This window comes from Sinocyclocheilus anshuiensis, unplaced genomic scaffold (assembly GCF_001515605.1).
Source record: "Sinocyclocheilus anshuiensis isolate Anshui unplaced genomic scaffold, SAMN03320099.WGS_v1.1 scaffold185, whole genome shotgun sequence".
Lineage (NCBI taxonomy): Eukaryota > Metazoa > Chordata > Actinopteri > Cypriniformes > Cyprinidae > Sinocyclocheilus > Sinocyclocheilus anshuiensis.
In genome coordinates, this window is record NW_015539887.1 from 789,077 (window position 1) to 806,821 (window position 17,745).

A 17,745-nucleotide genomic window follows, 5' to 3' on the forward strand; every position below is an offset into this window, starting at 1 on the left:
CCTTCAATTAAGTGAGGTTGCTGTAGGGCAGAATCCGTTTTGCCACTTGATCGTTTCAAACAAACCGCTGTCTCCACCTGCTGGATACTAATGTTAGTGGCTCATTTGGCCCGTCTGTTCTGCTCAAGGAGGCCCCACAACACTGCCAAATTTGGATGTCTCACTCTTATCAGACACACCAAATATAGATCATTAAGCACTTTATTAATGAGCTGATTTACTGATGAATCAGGTGCGTTAAATAAGACAGACATCCAAAATGTGAAGCGTTGGGGGTAGCACCTTTACTAAAATGGAAATATTTAGAATTCCTAGTTATGCCATTTAGACAAAACGAGTGCACATTTGTGATTCATCTTTACGGTTAAAAAAACTAACAAGAGTATTTTATGCGCTATCTTAAACATTCACGTAATGTAGGCTAAACATTCACTTTAAAACAATACTTCAATTTCTTTTACATGTTGAAGTTTAAATGACCAAAATGCAAAGTAGCAATGATATTGGACGCAAGAAAAAGTACAATGCGTCAATAGGTTGTGTTTCCGTTGTCACTTTATGCATGACGAGGCAACAAATGGGTGATCAGTTCTGCAACGTTTTAATTGTTGCTGAGGAGTAATAAAGTAATTAGCAGAGATAAAACAGACAGTGGGGCTGAGCCCCATTTTACGATGCTGTCTGGTGTAGAGCCTTTGAAGATTTTGGTCTGCAACAGAGTTTTTCTTTTTTTCAATATTTTGTGTGTTTATTAAATAATTAAATACGAAAATACAAAATAATAAAATATATATATATTTTTTTTATAAAATATATAATGTGTTACTGTAATTGCAATTGTAATATAGGCGTTGGGCGTCCAAAAAGTCGTTCCAGTTCCGCCTTCAATCGCTTTGCACCCCATAAACAGTTAAGACTGTGATTGTGGTTTATTGCCGCGCAGCCACTAATATCGCTTGCAGGGGGCAAGGCACAAATAGATTGTGCAGGCCTGTCTACGAGCATCAAACTAAGCTTTATTTATTCGGATAAATGGCATCCGGGCCGTTAACAGGACACTAAACAGTGGGTTGCAAGATAACGGTAGAATGAGCGCGAGAACATGAGAAGTGTAAAACTGTTTGGAGGGCGGTAAAATATTTCTCGTTGTATAGCGTAAAAATACCACGGGATTGCAGTCATTGTCAACCTCGTTCAGGAACGATTTATTTATGTAGAGTCTTTCATGAGTCTGGAACTTTATGTGCTGTATAGCACAGAAATACAGGACTGCAATTATTAGTGACAACTTATTGCAATGTCGCAGATTTGCACTTCATTAGGCATGAGTGTAGCCCAAGAAAAAAAAGGAGGCTATTATTTTCGTATATATTTACCCAGACCATTGGTATAGAGAGTCTTAACGAAATTGATTATTTATCAGAAATGTATTTATTTACACAAGTGGAATTTAATTTGAAAACGACTAAACACTGTTGATTTGAGGTATTGGCGTATGCAATTTATGTGTTCACATATAACATTACAATCACGTAAATGTTACAGAATTCACTGAAATATTTCAATGACGAACAACACAACATAAATTATTCTTAATACATAGGTAGTTCAAATACATCTAGGTAGTCACATTAAACATTGATACATTACGCTACAGGTCATTTTTTAATTAAAATAAATTCATGCATATCATCAGCATTTCAACATCGCAGAACACATTTCCCTGAAATCATGAACTGGTGCTTTAAAAACTTTTAAAAATAAAATTTTTAACATATTTAAAATGTACAGAATGCGAAATGCTAGACTTACAACAAGCAAGCCAAACAAGAGAACTATCACCAACGAGCTGTATACAAAGACACAATGATATATACAAGCATACCCAGATCAAAGGTTTGTGCAATGTACATCTAACATTACAAAATGTAGGCTATCAATAATAATCTACTGTGGTTGTGCATGAGGAAAAAGACAGGCTAATTCACAAACACCTTCGCACGAACCAAATAACTTCATCCACTGCAGTGCGCATTTATAGCTTTCCTCTTTTAAATGTCGTTTGGACGATCTTTATTGCATTTCTTCATCTTCATCCTACGGTTTTGGAACCAAATTTTGACTTGTCTCTCGGTGAGATTTAGGAGTCTTGCCACTTCGTATCTACGGTCGCGTGAGAGGTACATATTAAACAGAAATTCTTTCTCCAGCTCAAGAGTTTGATGCTTAGTGTATGGACAGCGCTTTTTCCTAGTGGACTTCGCATGCAGCCAGTTGGACGCAGGGTTATCTGCAAGAAGGGTCGGAGAGAGAGAGCTAGTCATGTTGCCACTTGAAAAAATACCGCGGCCATTTTATGATCAGCGTGTGAGAAGAAAAAAGAGTCTAATATAAAGGCTACAATTTTGATATGCTGAAATTGGAAAGCACAATCACGGATTACATGCATCTGGGCTGCGGGTGGATTTTATATGATCGAAAATTTTATGTGCAAACTATAATTTTCTTCCTAGCTACTGGCAATTTTGGCATCACCGAATGAGGGATAAACAAGGGCCTTGCTGTCTGTCAGAAAAAAAAATGCTCAGAAATCCAGATTGTATGTTTTACGGCAACAATTGTGCGTTTATATCCATATCTTTTGCGTAACATTTAATCGAATGTAATGTGTAGGATAGCAGTCTTGTTAAATGTTACATGGCATGCAGTCTAATGATTACATATAGCTACTGCAAATATGTGGCATTTTTTAATACTGGACACATTCCATCGAAACATGCTGTCAGATGCAAATGCAGATTATTGCACCCACATAACGAAAGAAGAAAGAAAGGCCTAGTTAGAAGACCTCTAGCTTTCCTTATAACCTATACTGAAAATACTGTACAATATAGGAATATTTAACTACAACAAACAGGCAATTGTTCACGTCTCTCACAAAAGACTAGCTTTTTATAGATTATAGCTACTTTTTATATTACATACAAACGACGCCTATTGAATTCATCTGTTAAGGTAAAAGTAGCCTAACTGTATCCTACATATTCAGACGCATTCTGATATAAATTTAGCTGCACTTACTTGGGTCTAGATCCACCTTTGTCGCTGCTGGAGCTTTCTCGTCCTGTGATCCGTTGGAAAGCGCATCGTCTGTTATCTTCCTCTCTGCTTGTGTCGTATTGTTGTCAGTCTCGGCCACAAGCAATGTATGCGTGGTGCACTCACCACTCCCAACCAGTGGTTCAAGTTTTATATCATGGTGTGTATCTGTGGGTAATCCCGTGAAAGGCAGGGCAGGCAGCGGTTCTAACGCCCAGGAACGCACGGATGCTCCATCGGTTTCTCCTGTTGAGCATGGGTGATGAATGTACGGGTGGTAGGCGATAGATGTGCCTGGGGGCTGCATGGGCACGGGACTCCATGACGCGCCAAAAATTGATGATTTGGCTTGGAAAGTGTATTGATCATGTTCGCCATATTCAAGTAGCGTCAGTTCCAGAGCCTGCTGCTGGACCACGGGTCCAGATGAGAACCTCGGTGCCAAATGATCGTCATTCTCGTGTGGAATGTGTGAGTCAGCGTAGTAACTCAGTGTCCCCAATGTCGACATAACAAAAACAAGCAAAGAGAGCACAGGCGAACGGATACACCCACAATGAAACTGACACAAAAGCAGAATCCGTTGAAATCAAGTAACTAACTACTTGACTTCGCTGTGAACTACAGACCTCTAGATAAGTTGAATCACTGCAGAGACTGGATTGGATGTGCAAGACACGTGACTGTGGGAGAGAACGTGGGAGATAAAGGGGAAAGCCTAACCAGTGCACACGGTTAAATGGCCTCCATTTTACAAGTCATATTTTTAATGGTATAGCCATATGCTTTTATGAAGGTGGATTTGATTTTATTCATGTTGTTAAGCTTCAGCATCTAATAACCAAGCGTAACAAGAATGGTTATTTGAGAAGCGTTATTGTAGAATTTCCGTATCTAGTTTTTAATAGAGTAGGTGTACTGTTTGCAATAAAATAAAAAAAAATCCCAAACGCGTAGGCTAAATGCGTTGCCATGTCATATTGTATAGGCATCTAGCCAGTATACGCAGTCCAATTCAACTACCCCTTTTTTAGACAGATTGTTTTGGGGGGTTTCACAAATTTTGCAGATCCAAAAAATAACATATCTATGATGAATGCACGTATTCCGCGCGGCCTAGTCGTGCACAAAAATACATAAAATAGTTCAGACATAAAAAGGATCCTTACGTGAGCCATATGTATACTTTATATGGCAATAAGTGCCACTGGATGGTTGAGATATGACCTTCTAAGTGACCAGTCATTCAGTAACAACGCGCTCAAACCTTCAGTCTGCTCCTAAGCAAGGCAGATTGTGATGTGCAGACAAGTCAAACTAAATCTGAACGTGAACAAAACTAACTGGGGAAAAAATACAAAAAAGCTTTAACGGACTCATCAGATACATATACAAATTAGACCGTCTGTTTTATGTTTAAAATTAAGCTCTACGCATTAAAACCTTACAACAATTAAAATGATTAAACCATCAAAATTAGTGAAAAAAGATTTAATAACATTTTAAATGTGTTTGAGCAACACTACAAAAAAATAATGATTATAAACATGATTTTTATAGCAACAATGTCACAATCACAATGTTATTACAATGTTATTCTATTGTTAGTATTCTTGAATAAGCTGATACAGGACAGAAAAGCTTTGTTTTGCAATATCCCACACATTCAGTGAAATAGTGACTGTATGCTTCATAATTAAAATGTTGTATTTGAAAATATATTTGCAGTGGTTAAACGTAGAGTTGTTCGGCATGTTTTATTCACAATATAAACAGCTTGCATGGCATTTGGAAATCAGCAACGTAATTGTAACATAAAGCATGAGTAAATACAGGGATGTTTTAATAGAAAATACATTTAATCCTGATATTTTTTTAGTCTTAGGAATGAAAACATTGACAAGACAACCATGGACGACCAGAGCTTTCTGTCCCTCTGGTTAATGAACATTTTTGTTGTGATCTTGCCCTCGGAACAGTGGATCTCTGGGCACTTCAGCAGACTTTGTTTATAACAGGGGCTATTACTCTGTTTTTCTTCGGGTTGTAACTTGGCTGTCTGGACTGAATATGGCCAATAAAGCCTTTTGTGTTTTTTCCTCCGGTCCAACAGACCCATCCGGCAGTGTGGGCGTGCTCTCAGTCTCAGATGCGCACGCGGCTTTGGCCAAAGTGCATTGATCGTAACCGAGGCCTTGCTAACTACACCTGCAGTCCAACATTTACTTTTTATACAGCTCTAAAGATTTCACTTCAGTCGTGCAGTTCACGCATTAGAATTGTGTCCTTAAAATATATGTTGCTGAGAATTTCCGGTCTTTTTTCAAGAGAAAATGTACTTCTGGAAATACTTTTAGAATTCGCCGCAACATGTTTGTCTTGTTGTTGTGCTGAATCTCACTGCGAGGCAATTAAGACAGTTTTGTGTTGTGGGGATGTAAAATAGAGCCCAACAACATGAAACTACCTAAATCACTTAGCAGTTGTCTTTGTTTCTTGCTTGCGAAGATAAGAAGGCAACGCCGTATTTTTTTAAATCTATTTATTTTCTGCACAAGCAAACAAGTACAATAAAATGTGAGTTTTTGCCCACACTGCTGTGATCTAACCAATGTTGTCTCATAAAATTTGTTGACTTTTCATGGAATCTTCCCTTAATTAAAATAAATTAGAAATAAGACCCGAAAGACCGGAATAGAATGATTGTAATCATTTTTGTGTGACTTATCACGGGACCAGTACTGATTGTGTAGATAATTATATAAATCATTTCATTTTACAGTCAGCAAAATTACAGTCCTTGCACAAAAAAAATCCCCGTTACAAAAAAGCTCAGAAAATCAAGAGTGTTTTGGACTACAAGAATTGTCTTTAAAAGTAGGCTAAGATGATTTTAGGTCCACTCTAAAAATGCTGGGTTATTTCAATCCAACTTTGGGTCAAATTTGGACTAACCCAATTTTTGGGTTAAAAATTTTATGTAAAAATGTACCCAACGGTTGGGTTAGTCCATATTTGACCCAAAGTTGGGTTGAAACAACCCAGCATTTTTTAGAGCGTACATGCCTTTATTTATTTTCTGCCCTGTAATTAATTTACATCTGAAACCATCTCTTTAGCCTATATGTTTCCAAAAAGATGTTACATTTGAGTGCTGTTAAAATAATACAAGTCCCGTCATGTTTAGAAGTTTCTACATTTTAACCGGATTATTCCACTTATGCCTAGAACAGCAAATACCTGACAACGTCGTACTTAGAAGAAACGTGTCGTTATTATTTAAAAATGGTTTCATAATAGTTATTATTACAACATGCAAATACCGCAGTTATATACAATAAATGTACAATATAGTCTGAATGCTATGTACAATGAACACCTTCAGCATTCGTTATTTTCCTCTCTTGCTTTTACAGTGAAGTAGGCTACTCTTGACAGTTTATAAATAACCATGACATGTTATGACGACTGGGTTGTCAAATAAAATGATACATAAACAGATAAAAACGTCAACAGTATACGACACACAATAAGTTATCAATAGTATCTTGCACAAGTCATATATGCACACACACCTACGGGAGACGGTTTGTTGTAAGTAGGCTACCACTGCAGCTGATGGAGGAGGGCGCCAGAGATCTATAAAGCGAGGAGGCTTCATGAAAAACTGAAGTTGGCCGACAACTCTCGGATTCGGTTTTCTCGACTCATCTTCTTCAGCTTCATCCGTCGGTTCTGAAACCAGATTTTGACTTGTCTGTCCGTGAGGTGAACACTGCGGCTGATCTCGAGGCGACGCTCTCGTGTCAAGTACATGTTGAAGAGGAACTCTTTCTCCAGCTCTAGAGTCTGATGTTTGGTGTAGGGGCAACGCTTCTTACGGCCACTCTTCGCCGTCAGCCAGTTAGCTGTATTGCCACTTTTGGAATCTCCTGCTGCAAATTTGAGACAGCATTAGTCCAAAATGTCCAACCGCGGCCCCCATTTCACAACATGTTGCAATGGGATGCAGTGACCACATACGCCCAATGAATATTATTTAATCACTAAACTAATAATAGCTACTATCAACAACGTGTAATATCCATACAATAATTCCACATGCTGTTGTACATACGTAAATACATTCTCACATCCTTTTTCATTTAACATGTAAAATAGGCCTATGACTCTTGTGATACTAATGTGTGTCGCCATATTAATAGTATATGAACTGAGTTGCGATTTATTGATTCAGTTTTTGTGAATTATCTGATTATTCAGTTCATTTTTAATCATTATTTTGTTCTACAGCACTGAAGACGCTTTATCGGTCGTTTCTTGTGGGAAGAGTAATAGAATATTTCTTGTTAGGCATTGCAAAATTATAACAATATTATAACAATTATTACAAACACTCCGCCTATGCAAGAAATTTAACATTAAATAAATCAAAGCATGTGATTACAATCTCAAGAGGTCATAAACAGCATGATGAGAAATAGGCTTGCTAAATCCGTATACGTATATAGACATGCACAAAATGGGGATAGTCCTGGGTCATGAGCAATAGGCCCTATTTGCTTTACGATTTTTTTTTATGTAATCACTTAAATTTTTTTAGATAACTTTAGAAAACCGAAGCACACGTTATTGCTGTCAACGCTGCCTTTAATATTTTGCTATGTGAAGGTTTGCATTGAATTAGTTACAATATTTCATATTAATCAAATTAGGGTTATTGAACTGTTAAATGAGATCTTGTGAACAATATGTTTTAAATATTCTTTATGCTATTATTTTTTTTTTAAGTAAGCTTTAAAAACGAAAAATGGTCAGTGCACATTGCATTTGGCACGAAGGAATGCTGTGTTATTTGTAAAGAATTACAGAGACGACTACAGACGTAAGGACTTAAGCTATTTTTTTTTTTAAATAGAAGATTCTCGCACATGATTGTGCTGCCAAATCTGGCCAGTCTAAAGCCTTATGAAATAACATCTGAAATATTACTGTAATACTACATGCAATTAAAAAACAAAATCAGTTAAACAGTTCCATAGGCTACATGTATCGCGCGCGCAAAGGCGTGATTGTTTTTACGCGCCCAAAGGACGCCCGAATCCTTTGGACTGGGCAACAACAAAACTAACCTTTTGTAACAGTGACCGCCTTCTCCGGACTGTCCGGCGGTTCGGGAGATGAAGCGGTGCCAGTGGACCCCCTTAGCTCCTTGTTTCTTGCCGGGGCACATGGTGCGCATGTGGGAGGCTCGTCGTTCTCTTCCCTGCTCGCTTCTGCTCCAATGGCTGAAAGAGAGCTGTCAAATCGGGTAGAGCGTTGAGCAGCAGCACGAGTCGATACAGACTGGTTGTCTGGAAAACCTTTAGATGTGGTGCATGTCTGAGATAGACGGAAGTAGCCAGGTACCGGAACACAACCGTTATTGTTGCTAGATGGACATGAGTTTGGTGTCAGCCGGGAGTACGATATGTCCTCTGTAATGGTGTCTTTTGGACACTTCTCAGACTCGTATAAGCAGTAAGAGTTTTCCTCTTTTATGGTGGGCGAGAACGACCGTGGGGTAATTTGGTTGTTAGGCTGTTCAATGCGACAGGACCTCGACGTCTCCAGCCATGTTTCCATGCCTTGATATGGCCCACAAGTAGGTACTACATTTTGCGAATTGCTCTCGTTCCGTTTGAGTCCAGAAAAATAGCCACAGTTAGACAGTCCATAAGAATACTCGGAGCTCGGCTGCAAGTAGACTCCGCTGTTTTGGTAGTAGTGCCCGCTTCCCTCGGCCCTTCCGTGGATCAAGGAGTCTACCAGAAACGAATTTCCAGATGGACTATCGGAGCATGACATCTTTGTGGTATAATATGACGGTGGAAGAAGATTGCCCTTTCTGGATGACATTTCTTGTGCAAAACATGCTGAATATAATTACTGATAACTATACAACTCAGTGTGAGCTAACAGCCAATTAAATCGCAACGAGCACCTATGACTCCTCCCTCTGTGGGCACGTAACCGTTGTGTCCCATATCTTTTTCAAGCTACTAGATTTTTTAAAAGTCAAATCTACATTAACCCGATCAGTCGTTTTTTTAAAATATAAACGAATAAACCCAGAATTTCACGTGAACAGCATTATGTTTACGACCACTGACTTTGCTTAGCCGCAAAGCCTTGTGAGCCACGTAGTCTATATAAAACCAAAAAGCAACAAGGTATCGAAAAGGAGATCGAGTGCTAAAATAGTAAACCTTTATGATACACTGTAATTGCCCCAACAGCCCTTTAAGCACATAAACAGTGAGTTACAGACTGCTCTTCTGGTTTTCATGCATGCGGTGGGTCAAAACAATTTATTTACTACACTCAAGTTCAAAACGAGAGGCGGCTTTCAGTCTGCTTTTCAGAAACACTTTATGTGGTGGATGTGGATTTCCATACTGTAGAATAAAGAATTAGCATGTGATAATCTTAAAGTTACATATAGGCCTATATATAAGCTTTATATTACAATACTGAGTTACGGGTTAACAGTAAAAAATCGTTTAAAGGCTACTATTTTTGTATAAATCTAACCACAATCCCATAACGTTTACTAAATGATTTAACAATAGCCATTTTGACGCAAATGTTGTATGTGATTAAATTTACCTTTGCCTACCTTTGGCGTTCAGGAGATAGCCTATTATCATTTATCTGAAAATCAGCCTGTGTGATGTCGAGGCCGCCGTTGTATATATTTGTCATTTGATTTGCATTTAATTACATGAAATATAATTCTAAAATTCTCTCTCAGGTTTGTGTTTTTTCATTTGTGACCCTGGACCACAAAACCAGTCATAAGGTTACATTTTTCGAAATTGAGATTTATATGTCATCTGAAAGCTGAATAAATAATCATTCCATTGATGTATGGTTTGTACAATATTTGGCCGAGATGCAACTATTTGAAAATCTGGAATCTGAGGGTGCAAAAAAACAAAAAAACAAAATATAAATATTGAGAAAATCGCCTTTAAAATAGTCTAAATGAAGTCCTTAGCAATGCATATTACTAATCAAAAATTCAGTTTTGAGATATTACAGTAGGAAATGTACAAAATATCTTTATGGAACATGATCTTTACTTAGGCTAATATCCTATAGATTTTTTGCATAAAAGAAAATCGATAATTTTGACCCATATACCCGTGCTACTTAAGACTGGTTTTGTGGTCCAGGGTCACATTTAAGTTTTCTTGTCAGCCGTTGCTTAATGTTATGTTGAAAATGGTAATTTTGCTTAATGTTATGTGGAAAATGGTCATTTATTGCTCTATCTCTGAACTTTCTTTCCAACGGTTTTTACGCGTTCAAAAATAGCCTACTCCACAGATATATTCACAAATAGGCCTGTTTCTTTGTTCATAGGATTATTCGTCCTATAGTTGGAATTAACACATTTATGATTTAAAAAAAAATGCACATGAGCATCAGCATGCAATTTTAAATATCGACCAAATATCACAACTACAGTAATTAGATGACTCGGGTCGAAAAAAAAAACGTTTAAAAAATAGGTATAGGCTCCTCACATCAAAGTAGCCTAAACCTAATTTTCTTTATAGTCAAGTTGTCCCTGCTCCAATAATCATGTTTTAATTCACTCTGTCTAGTGGAAGCTTTTACTGTAACTAACTAATGACAATGTTACCACAAAATAAGTTCTTATCACGCTTCATAAGCTGAAATGTAGTCTATGTTAAAGGAAAACAATGGGCAATTGACAAATTATTATTTGAAATTGATCTTTTCGGCTGTTGGAAAACATTTATTTGTACTTTCTGCATTAAGAAATCAAAGTGGCTTAAGACGGGTAGCTATTGTTTTAAAAGTCATTTGAATTTTAATTAGCCAATAAAGATTAGATCATTTTGTTTTTCATTTAACGCATCACAATTTGCTAAAGACTTATTGATTTTATATGGCGCAGAAAACATTTTAGAACAATACAAATAAAATGCAAAATTGTAAAACTGTAACAAGCCAAGAATCAAAACATGTCTCCAATTTCTTACAATTTCTTAAAAAAAAAAAAAAAAAGTCAAATTGGAACAAACAAATATTCTGAGATTAATATAACTGTTAGAAGTGGTACTACTTTTTAAATGAAAAGGTTTTTATCATGAAACAAACTTTACTTGCAGGCTACGTTTTGAACATTAAAATGTTAGCCTATATTATCATCTAAAAATTATAATAAATGAATACAATGCTGACAACAATTCCAGAATGGTAGCTTGGCTATTTACCTGAAAGAGTGCCTTGTATAGTTCACAAAGACGTTGTCCTTTGCCCGTACACAAAGTAAACATGTTTCAGCATTGGATTTTAGATACCCGGCAATGACATTGATCTAAAGTGCGCCACCTAGTGGACAAGAAATGTATCGTCGAAAGAGCGAAATAGTGAGCAATCCAGCCGTGGTGCCATGATGGGACACTGAGACAAATGATGGCGGAAAAGTCCGTGAACACAAGCTTTCAATAGTTCCAGCCGTTGTTTTCTAGCTCTTAGTCACAGTTAATAACCTTGGTTCTCAGACGGTTTATGGCACCTCACTCCAATTCTACAAATGCTCCAGACTAAGACGGGTTTTATGACCGAGTTGCTGCAGCAACGGGGGGATGTGCCGTAATTAGGGCGAAATTCCATCGAGCCTCAAAGGATGCGCAAACCGTCAGGGTCATCACGTAAAACAGTCGTTATTATCTTATGGTCTACTTTTTTATATAAGACTTCCGAGTGGCAGTGGATCATCGATATATTGATGCAGGGAAACTGTAAAATTAGCCTATATGAAGCAACAAGAGACTTTTCATAGTCTTTTCATGTTCAAGAAAAAAAAATGTTTAATTCTCAAGAAATGTTTGTATTGATGCTACATGTCACTCTCAAAATAGCAATATGATATAAAGACTTATCTGGAAGATCGACACAGAACCATTTGTTGAAAGGCCGTTTGATTCATGGAGACATACACAGCAATGTTTTGGGCAGTTCCGTAATGGATACTAGGCATTAATAACGGCAAACACTTGATCCTTGAATCAAAGAAAAGCGTGGAGGCAATATAACGCAAGATCCATCAAACATTTGATCCTGCTCCAGGAAAAAAGAGAGAAAACACAAGATATTTCAAGAGACTGATTTATATAACATTGAAGAGATGTTATAAACATGAGAGATTATCATGAACATGAATGAGCTCCTGCAACATCGATATAGTTTCACGCGTTTTAGAGAAAACGTGGAGAAACACAGAAATCAAAAAAGAAAATAGGGTTTCAGAGCAGTGTCCATGCTGGTTCAGTTATTGCTTTTGCCTTATGTAATGCCTAATGTCCGTTAAAAATAAATAAGAATTTCTCTCTGTTTTTGGACATTTCCGAACACACTTAGAACACCCGATTTTACTGGAAAATGCGCAGTAAAGACACCTAATATCAAATATACACTTTCAGTCCACACAATTCAAGGAAGAGAATAAAGCGCGCATGATGCATTTAGTTCTTAATATGCTTAGGCTTCATGAAATGTGCGTTATTCAATTAAACAAAGTCTAATAATATAAACCACAAGTATTTAACAGATTAAAAACCACCTTCTTTTCCATTAGTATTTATATCTCGCCCGCCCCAATTTTTTCCCCCCCCAGCAAAATAGATTTCAAGAATAGATTGTAGCTTACTTACTGCTAGACATATGCGAAAAGTACAGATCTTGGTCAGATAATAGTAATAACAAAAATTAAATCCCTGTAAACTGAATAGTCATTTAACTGAGTAGAATGGAAAAATAATAATAACAAATGACAATACCAGTATAACAACAACAACAATAATAATAATAGTTTTAATTTCAAACGGTATGAGATTACTGAGAATATAAATGTAAGTTTATGTCGATGAAAAAGTCTCTCAGATTAATGAAGGTCACATCTCGTCTCGCAGCAGCCTCTGGGAGCCGGAATGTGCATCCACGAACTTGAAATGAACCATCTCGCCTAAATGATTTCTCAGCAATAGACGATCTAAAGAAAAGGGTTCGTGGTGTAATACTGCAAGCGGTCTCTGTTTAGTTTTTTTTCTTTCATTCTTCTGTTTTGAAACCATATTTTTACTTGACGGTCGGTGAGGTTGAGCATTCTGGAAAGCTGTAGCCTTTTTTCTTTGTTGATGTAAACACTGAAGAAAAATTCTCTCTCCAGCTCTCTGATCTGATATTTTGTGTAAGGACACCTCTTTTTCCGTGTCTTCTGTCCATCTGAAATGTAGAGAAGAAAGACTGTCAGTATCTGACTTTAACTTATTATCCCATAGAAATAATATAGGCTACAATCTCATTAAATGAATACAGCAGAGACAACTGAATAGTTAATACACCCAATTACCGTTTTCCAAAATTATGCACAAATTGTTGCTGTTCTCTAATTATACTAATTAAACGATAAATCAGTAATAGCTAACACATTATATAATTAGCCCTAAATTAATAAAATATCGAGTTCAACAACGGAACACTCGTCCAGGGTCGTTTAATAATGAGAAACCTTTAATAGAGACTAAAATTTCATATGCATTACTTTTCATTGACCACAAAAGATAAAAATAATAATAATAATAACCACATGAAAAGATTTATCAGTTGATATTTAAGAAAAACTCCAGAACAATACCTAAGAATTAAAATGGTCTGTAAATTCCCTGTTGTAGCCTACAAAGTGCATTCAGAGGCGATAAATAAGCGAAGGATTTCTATGATCTCTTAAATAACTTTGCATTAACAAAAAGCCCAAACTGTAATGAAGGCTGGAATGCACACTTTTGAAGACTCAAAAGGAAATGGCCTATCATTCACGGCCAATTTCAATTTCGAGCACGTGATCACGCGTTTATAACAAAGTTTTGTTAGGGTAAATATACAGGGCCCTCTATAAACCTTATATGCTTATAAAACAGCATATAAAACCTTTAACAACAGCACGTTACATCAGAAACTTTCTCACACAACTGCTTTAGTACGTACTACTGCTGCCGCTGAATTTCTCTTCGGTGTTACCGGAAGATGGCTCCGGGCTGCTCGTCTCTTCACAGCGCTCCGTCTCCTCCGTTCCCCGACAAGTGTCGCTGCCTGTTTCCGCGGGCGGAGTCGCCTTGCCGGTTGCACTGTCCACCGGCTGCTCGCTCGGCTGATTTTCCACGTTCCCGTACGCGGTCTCGAAAAACTGGTCAAACGCTTGGGGAAGCACTCCGTTCCTTCCTACGCTGCCATACACGTTGGACGTGTGGCTCGTGTTGGAGTGGTAAAGAACCGAGTTATTTTTCGATAACATGTCCCCCAAAGTTCCAGGATTGGACAGGCAGTCCCTGTGCACCATGTCTTCAGTCGCGTAGCAGTGTGGCAGATTGCTCCTGGAGTGCCACTTACTGGACGTGTCAATGGCATAGTCCCTGAAAGATACCTCTCTAACGCTCTGAACTTGTGGCAAACTGGACGTGGAGTATGAGTATGGCATGGGGCACGAAGACGGGGTCTGGGGCAGAAAAGGAGGAAGGCTGGAAAATTCCGTTCCAGACACGTAATAAGCACAGCCGGGCAAATACATGTTAGACCCAACGGGTACCCGCTCATCAAAATCCATCATGACACTTGGTTGGGCACGCCACAACCATGGTACTGCCTCGCATCGTAGTAGAGAACTGCTTCAGCTTCAGTGGCTTTGAAGCATGATCTGCCGAGCAGAAATTTTGAGACGTGAGCTGACGTGGAGATCCATCTCCATCCATTCCAGAGAGCGCCAGTCATGTGACCAAGGGCAGAAATTGACATGTACCTCTTAGAATATTGTATGCCAACATGTGCAAATGTTCAAGTCGAGGAGTGAGAGATACTTTTCATTGATGAACGTGTGCTTGCAGTGGACCACAGTTGGTTATGTTGACACTTTGGATTGCTGGAGAAACCCATCCACATGCTTAACAGCCAGCGCGCCTTAGTAACATTACCAGGGCTTCTGATGTTTATGGATTTGTTCTATTAAGTCTCAAACATGTCGCTGTAACTCTCCATCCTTTTTCTCGCTGTAGTCTATACGCTCTTAAAAATGTAATTGCCAGGAAGAAACATAAGAGAGGTTTTTGCTGTGATGTATACTTGCAATTTGAATTCCCAAGTGATGCTCTTTGTTAATTGATTGCATGTAGGCTAATAAACTGACTCGAACGCAATGTTATGGCAGTGCGTGTGTTGAAACTGAAACAGAATTACGTTTCTGGCCTCATCTATTTGCCTTTATTTCACGATAATCAGTTCGGAATTATTTTAAACGTGAAATAGCCTACCCTTCGACCAATTGGCGTAAGAATACGGTACACTTTTATTCATAGTTTGTTTGAAAACGTTGTTTGCCTGTGTGTTAAAATACAACACAAAACCACAGTTTGAAGTGTGGTCACAAATAAATTTTAAAGCGCAAAATAAAAATGAATTTGACAAAAGCTATAGACCTATTATAATTGCGTTAATATACGATTTGGGTAGTTTTAGTATATGTGACGTAATGTTAGTAATGTTAGAGAACAAACTCATTTAATTAATTACAGAATATGAATATAGTAGGCTGCACTTCTTTCATGACTTTAAACAAGCCTCTCTTATTTGGAGTTCCATTTGCGTCAAACATGCATAAGTTGTTTTTCCCCCACATATATTATTAATTAAATAAGACCGTTTAAGGATAAATTTGCATTCTCAAAATTGCTAAAACGTTTTTTCGCTTGCCAAAAAATATTTTAATGTAGCTAAGTAGTTAGGCAAGACAAAGGCAGTATTTGCCCGTGTTGGGCACTAGAGTCATGAAGTGAAGCGGCTTGAAAACAGTTGAGGCCCATAAAGTTTTAACTTGCTGTGGCCCCCGCAGAATTACGTTGGATTAAACCATAAACAATGCCGGAAATTCTCAAATGCTAACATTTATAAAGAAAGAAAAAAGAGAGAATATTAAAAAGATTGCGCAACAAAATCTAACAGGAATATGCCGTAAAATCGTCCCAATTATGTGAACAATCCAATGTTCAACAACGAAGGAGATGGTTTACATTTCCTTTATCAATATTGTCAATATTAAGGCTTTTAATGAGTAACCAGTTTAGGACAGACGTGGTTTTGTGGTGCTCTTGGTATCTTCCTCCAGCCATTGTCAGCTCAGACAAGCCATGGCCGTTGGAGAGTGATCATGAGACGCCACCTACTTGGAATTCGTGAACTTCAATGAGACCTGAAGTCACGGGTAACAGTATATTAACGAGAGACAACGGCCCCGTGCGTTGTATCGGGTGAGAGTGATGTTTTTAGCACAGCTTCCAGGTTTAAAACCGTAAGATCGAATGCACGTGTAGATAGAAGGTTATCATGCATGTTTCGGTCAGTAACTATTTCTATTATTTGTAGGGCTATGTTATAATAGAAGATGGCGTTCAGTGTAGCGATACTGACCTGGTGCAAGTCTGGCTCCACATGACTCTACTACAAAGAAACAGATTAAACTTTGCATTTAGTTTTGCCATGTTTAAGAGTTTGAGAACAAGACCTCAAGTTCGTGGAAGGGTGAGGGTCACTTGTGTAAGTGGTTGTTTACAAATAGCCCAAACAGCGCCCCGGGTTTCCACCAGTAATTGTAATATTGCACGAAACTTGGGCATTTTCTGTAGGATTGTTTTCGACTCACCCGAATCAGGGTATCAGGCAAATGACCGATAACTTTTCGCACTGGCTCAAGTTAGCACTTCTTTCTTGAGAAGCACAGTAATTGGTACAGTCCAAGCCAATTTGTCATCACTTCATAGGCTACATAGCCTACTACTAAGAACAAATGAAATTTGTTCTGTGCTAGACGCCTTTTTCAGTCCATTTTGAAAAGCTGTGGCTTTGGATTTTTTTTCTCCCCCAAACTTCTCATCTGAAATTGTAATAGCCTACGTTCGGTTGTCGTGTAAAAGCGGTAAAGCTCGCGCATAATTATATGTGACTTCCAGTTAATTCCACAACAATTTCAATTCCATTTGTTTAAACAAATTTAGACTATTTAAATAGCAAAGATATTTGATTGGAATATCTGAATTATAGATGATCTTCAGTGATGTCTAGAAACGTATTATTATTGTAAATAGAAATAACAGTTTAATGCCATTTAGAAATAGGCTAAACGTGCCGTTTTATAACAAAATAATTTTAAATCATGATCGTAGCAAAAAGAATGCATTCATCGAGTATAGTCCTCTTTTAATTTGCTTGAAAAAGCGGTTTTATAGAAGACATTGGCTTGTGATTAATAAAAGAAACGACAATGTCAGTTTGATGTGAAAATGTGATATTACTGTCGATTGGCCTTATACGCTTTGGTGCATTTAATTAGCACAGATTGTCTTTTCCCTGCATTTTGTCGCAGTGCAGTTGAGGGCCCACTTTAAAAAAATGTTTCCCCCTATATTGACGTACGATGCTGCCATTATAAAGGCTCTTTGAAAATATAGGTTTGGACAAGGTATGTGTATTTGTACGTTTTTAACTCCGTAACCGCTTAGATGAGTTTGTATACATACATACTGT

The 17,745-nt window shown here is 37.7% G+C and overlaps 3 protein-coding genes across 3 annotated transcripts; all 3 read right to left on the minus strand.

Moving 5' to 3' along the window:
* Positions 1-1,578: 1,578 nt before the first annotated feature.
* LOC107685612 (homeobox protein Hox-A9b-like) lies at positions 1,579-3,682 on the minus strand. The gene is made up of 2 exons (XM_016482261.1): positions 3,082-3,682; positions 1,579-2,290 (listed from the first exon to the last, which is right to left on the minus strand). Exons 1-2 carry the CDS (start codon positions 3,608-3,610, stop codon positions 2,052-2,054), a joined length of 768 nt encoding a protein of 255 aa, XP_016337747.1. The 5' UTR covers positions 3,611-3,682; the 3' UTR covers positions 1,579-2,051.
* A 3,024-nt stretch (positions 3,683-6,706) lies between these two features.
* Positions 6,707-8,997, minus strand: LOC107685613 (homeobox protein Hox-A10b). Its single transcript, XM_016482262.1, has 2 exons — positions 8,232-8,997; positions 6,707-7,034 (listed from the first exon to the last, which is right to left on the minus strand). Exons 1-2 carry the CDS (start codon positions 8,995-8,997, stop codon positions 6,757-6,759), a joined length of 1,044 nt encoding a protein of 347 aa, XP_016337748.1. The 3' UTR covers positions 6,707-6,756.
* A 4,171-nt stretch (positions 8,998-13,168) lies between these two features.
* Positions 13,169-14,967, minus strand: LOC107685585 (homeobox protein Hox-A11b-like). The gene is made up of 2 exons (XM_016482232.1): positions 14,164-14,967; positions 13,169-13,401 (listed from the first exon to the last, which is right to left on the minus strand). Exons 1-2 carry the CDS (start codon positions 14,780-14,782, stop codon positions 13,169-13,171), a joined length of 852 nt encoding a protein of 283 aa, XP_016337718.1. The 5' UTR covers positions 14,783-14,967.
* Positions 14,968-17,745: the final 2,778 nt, after the last annotated feature.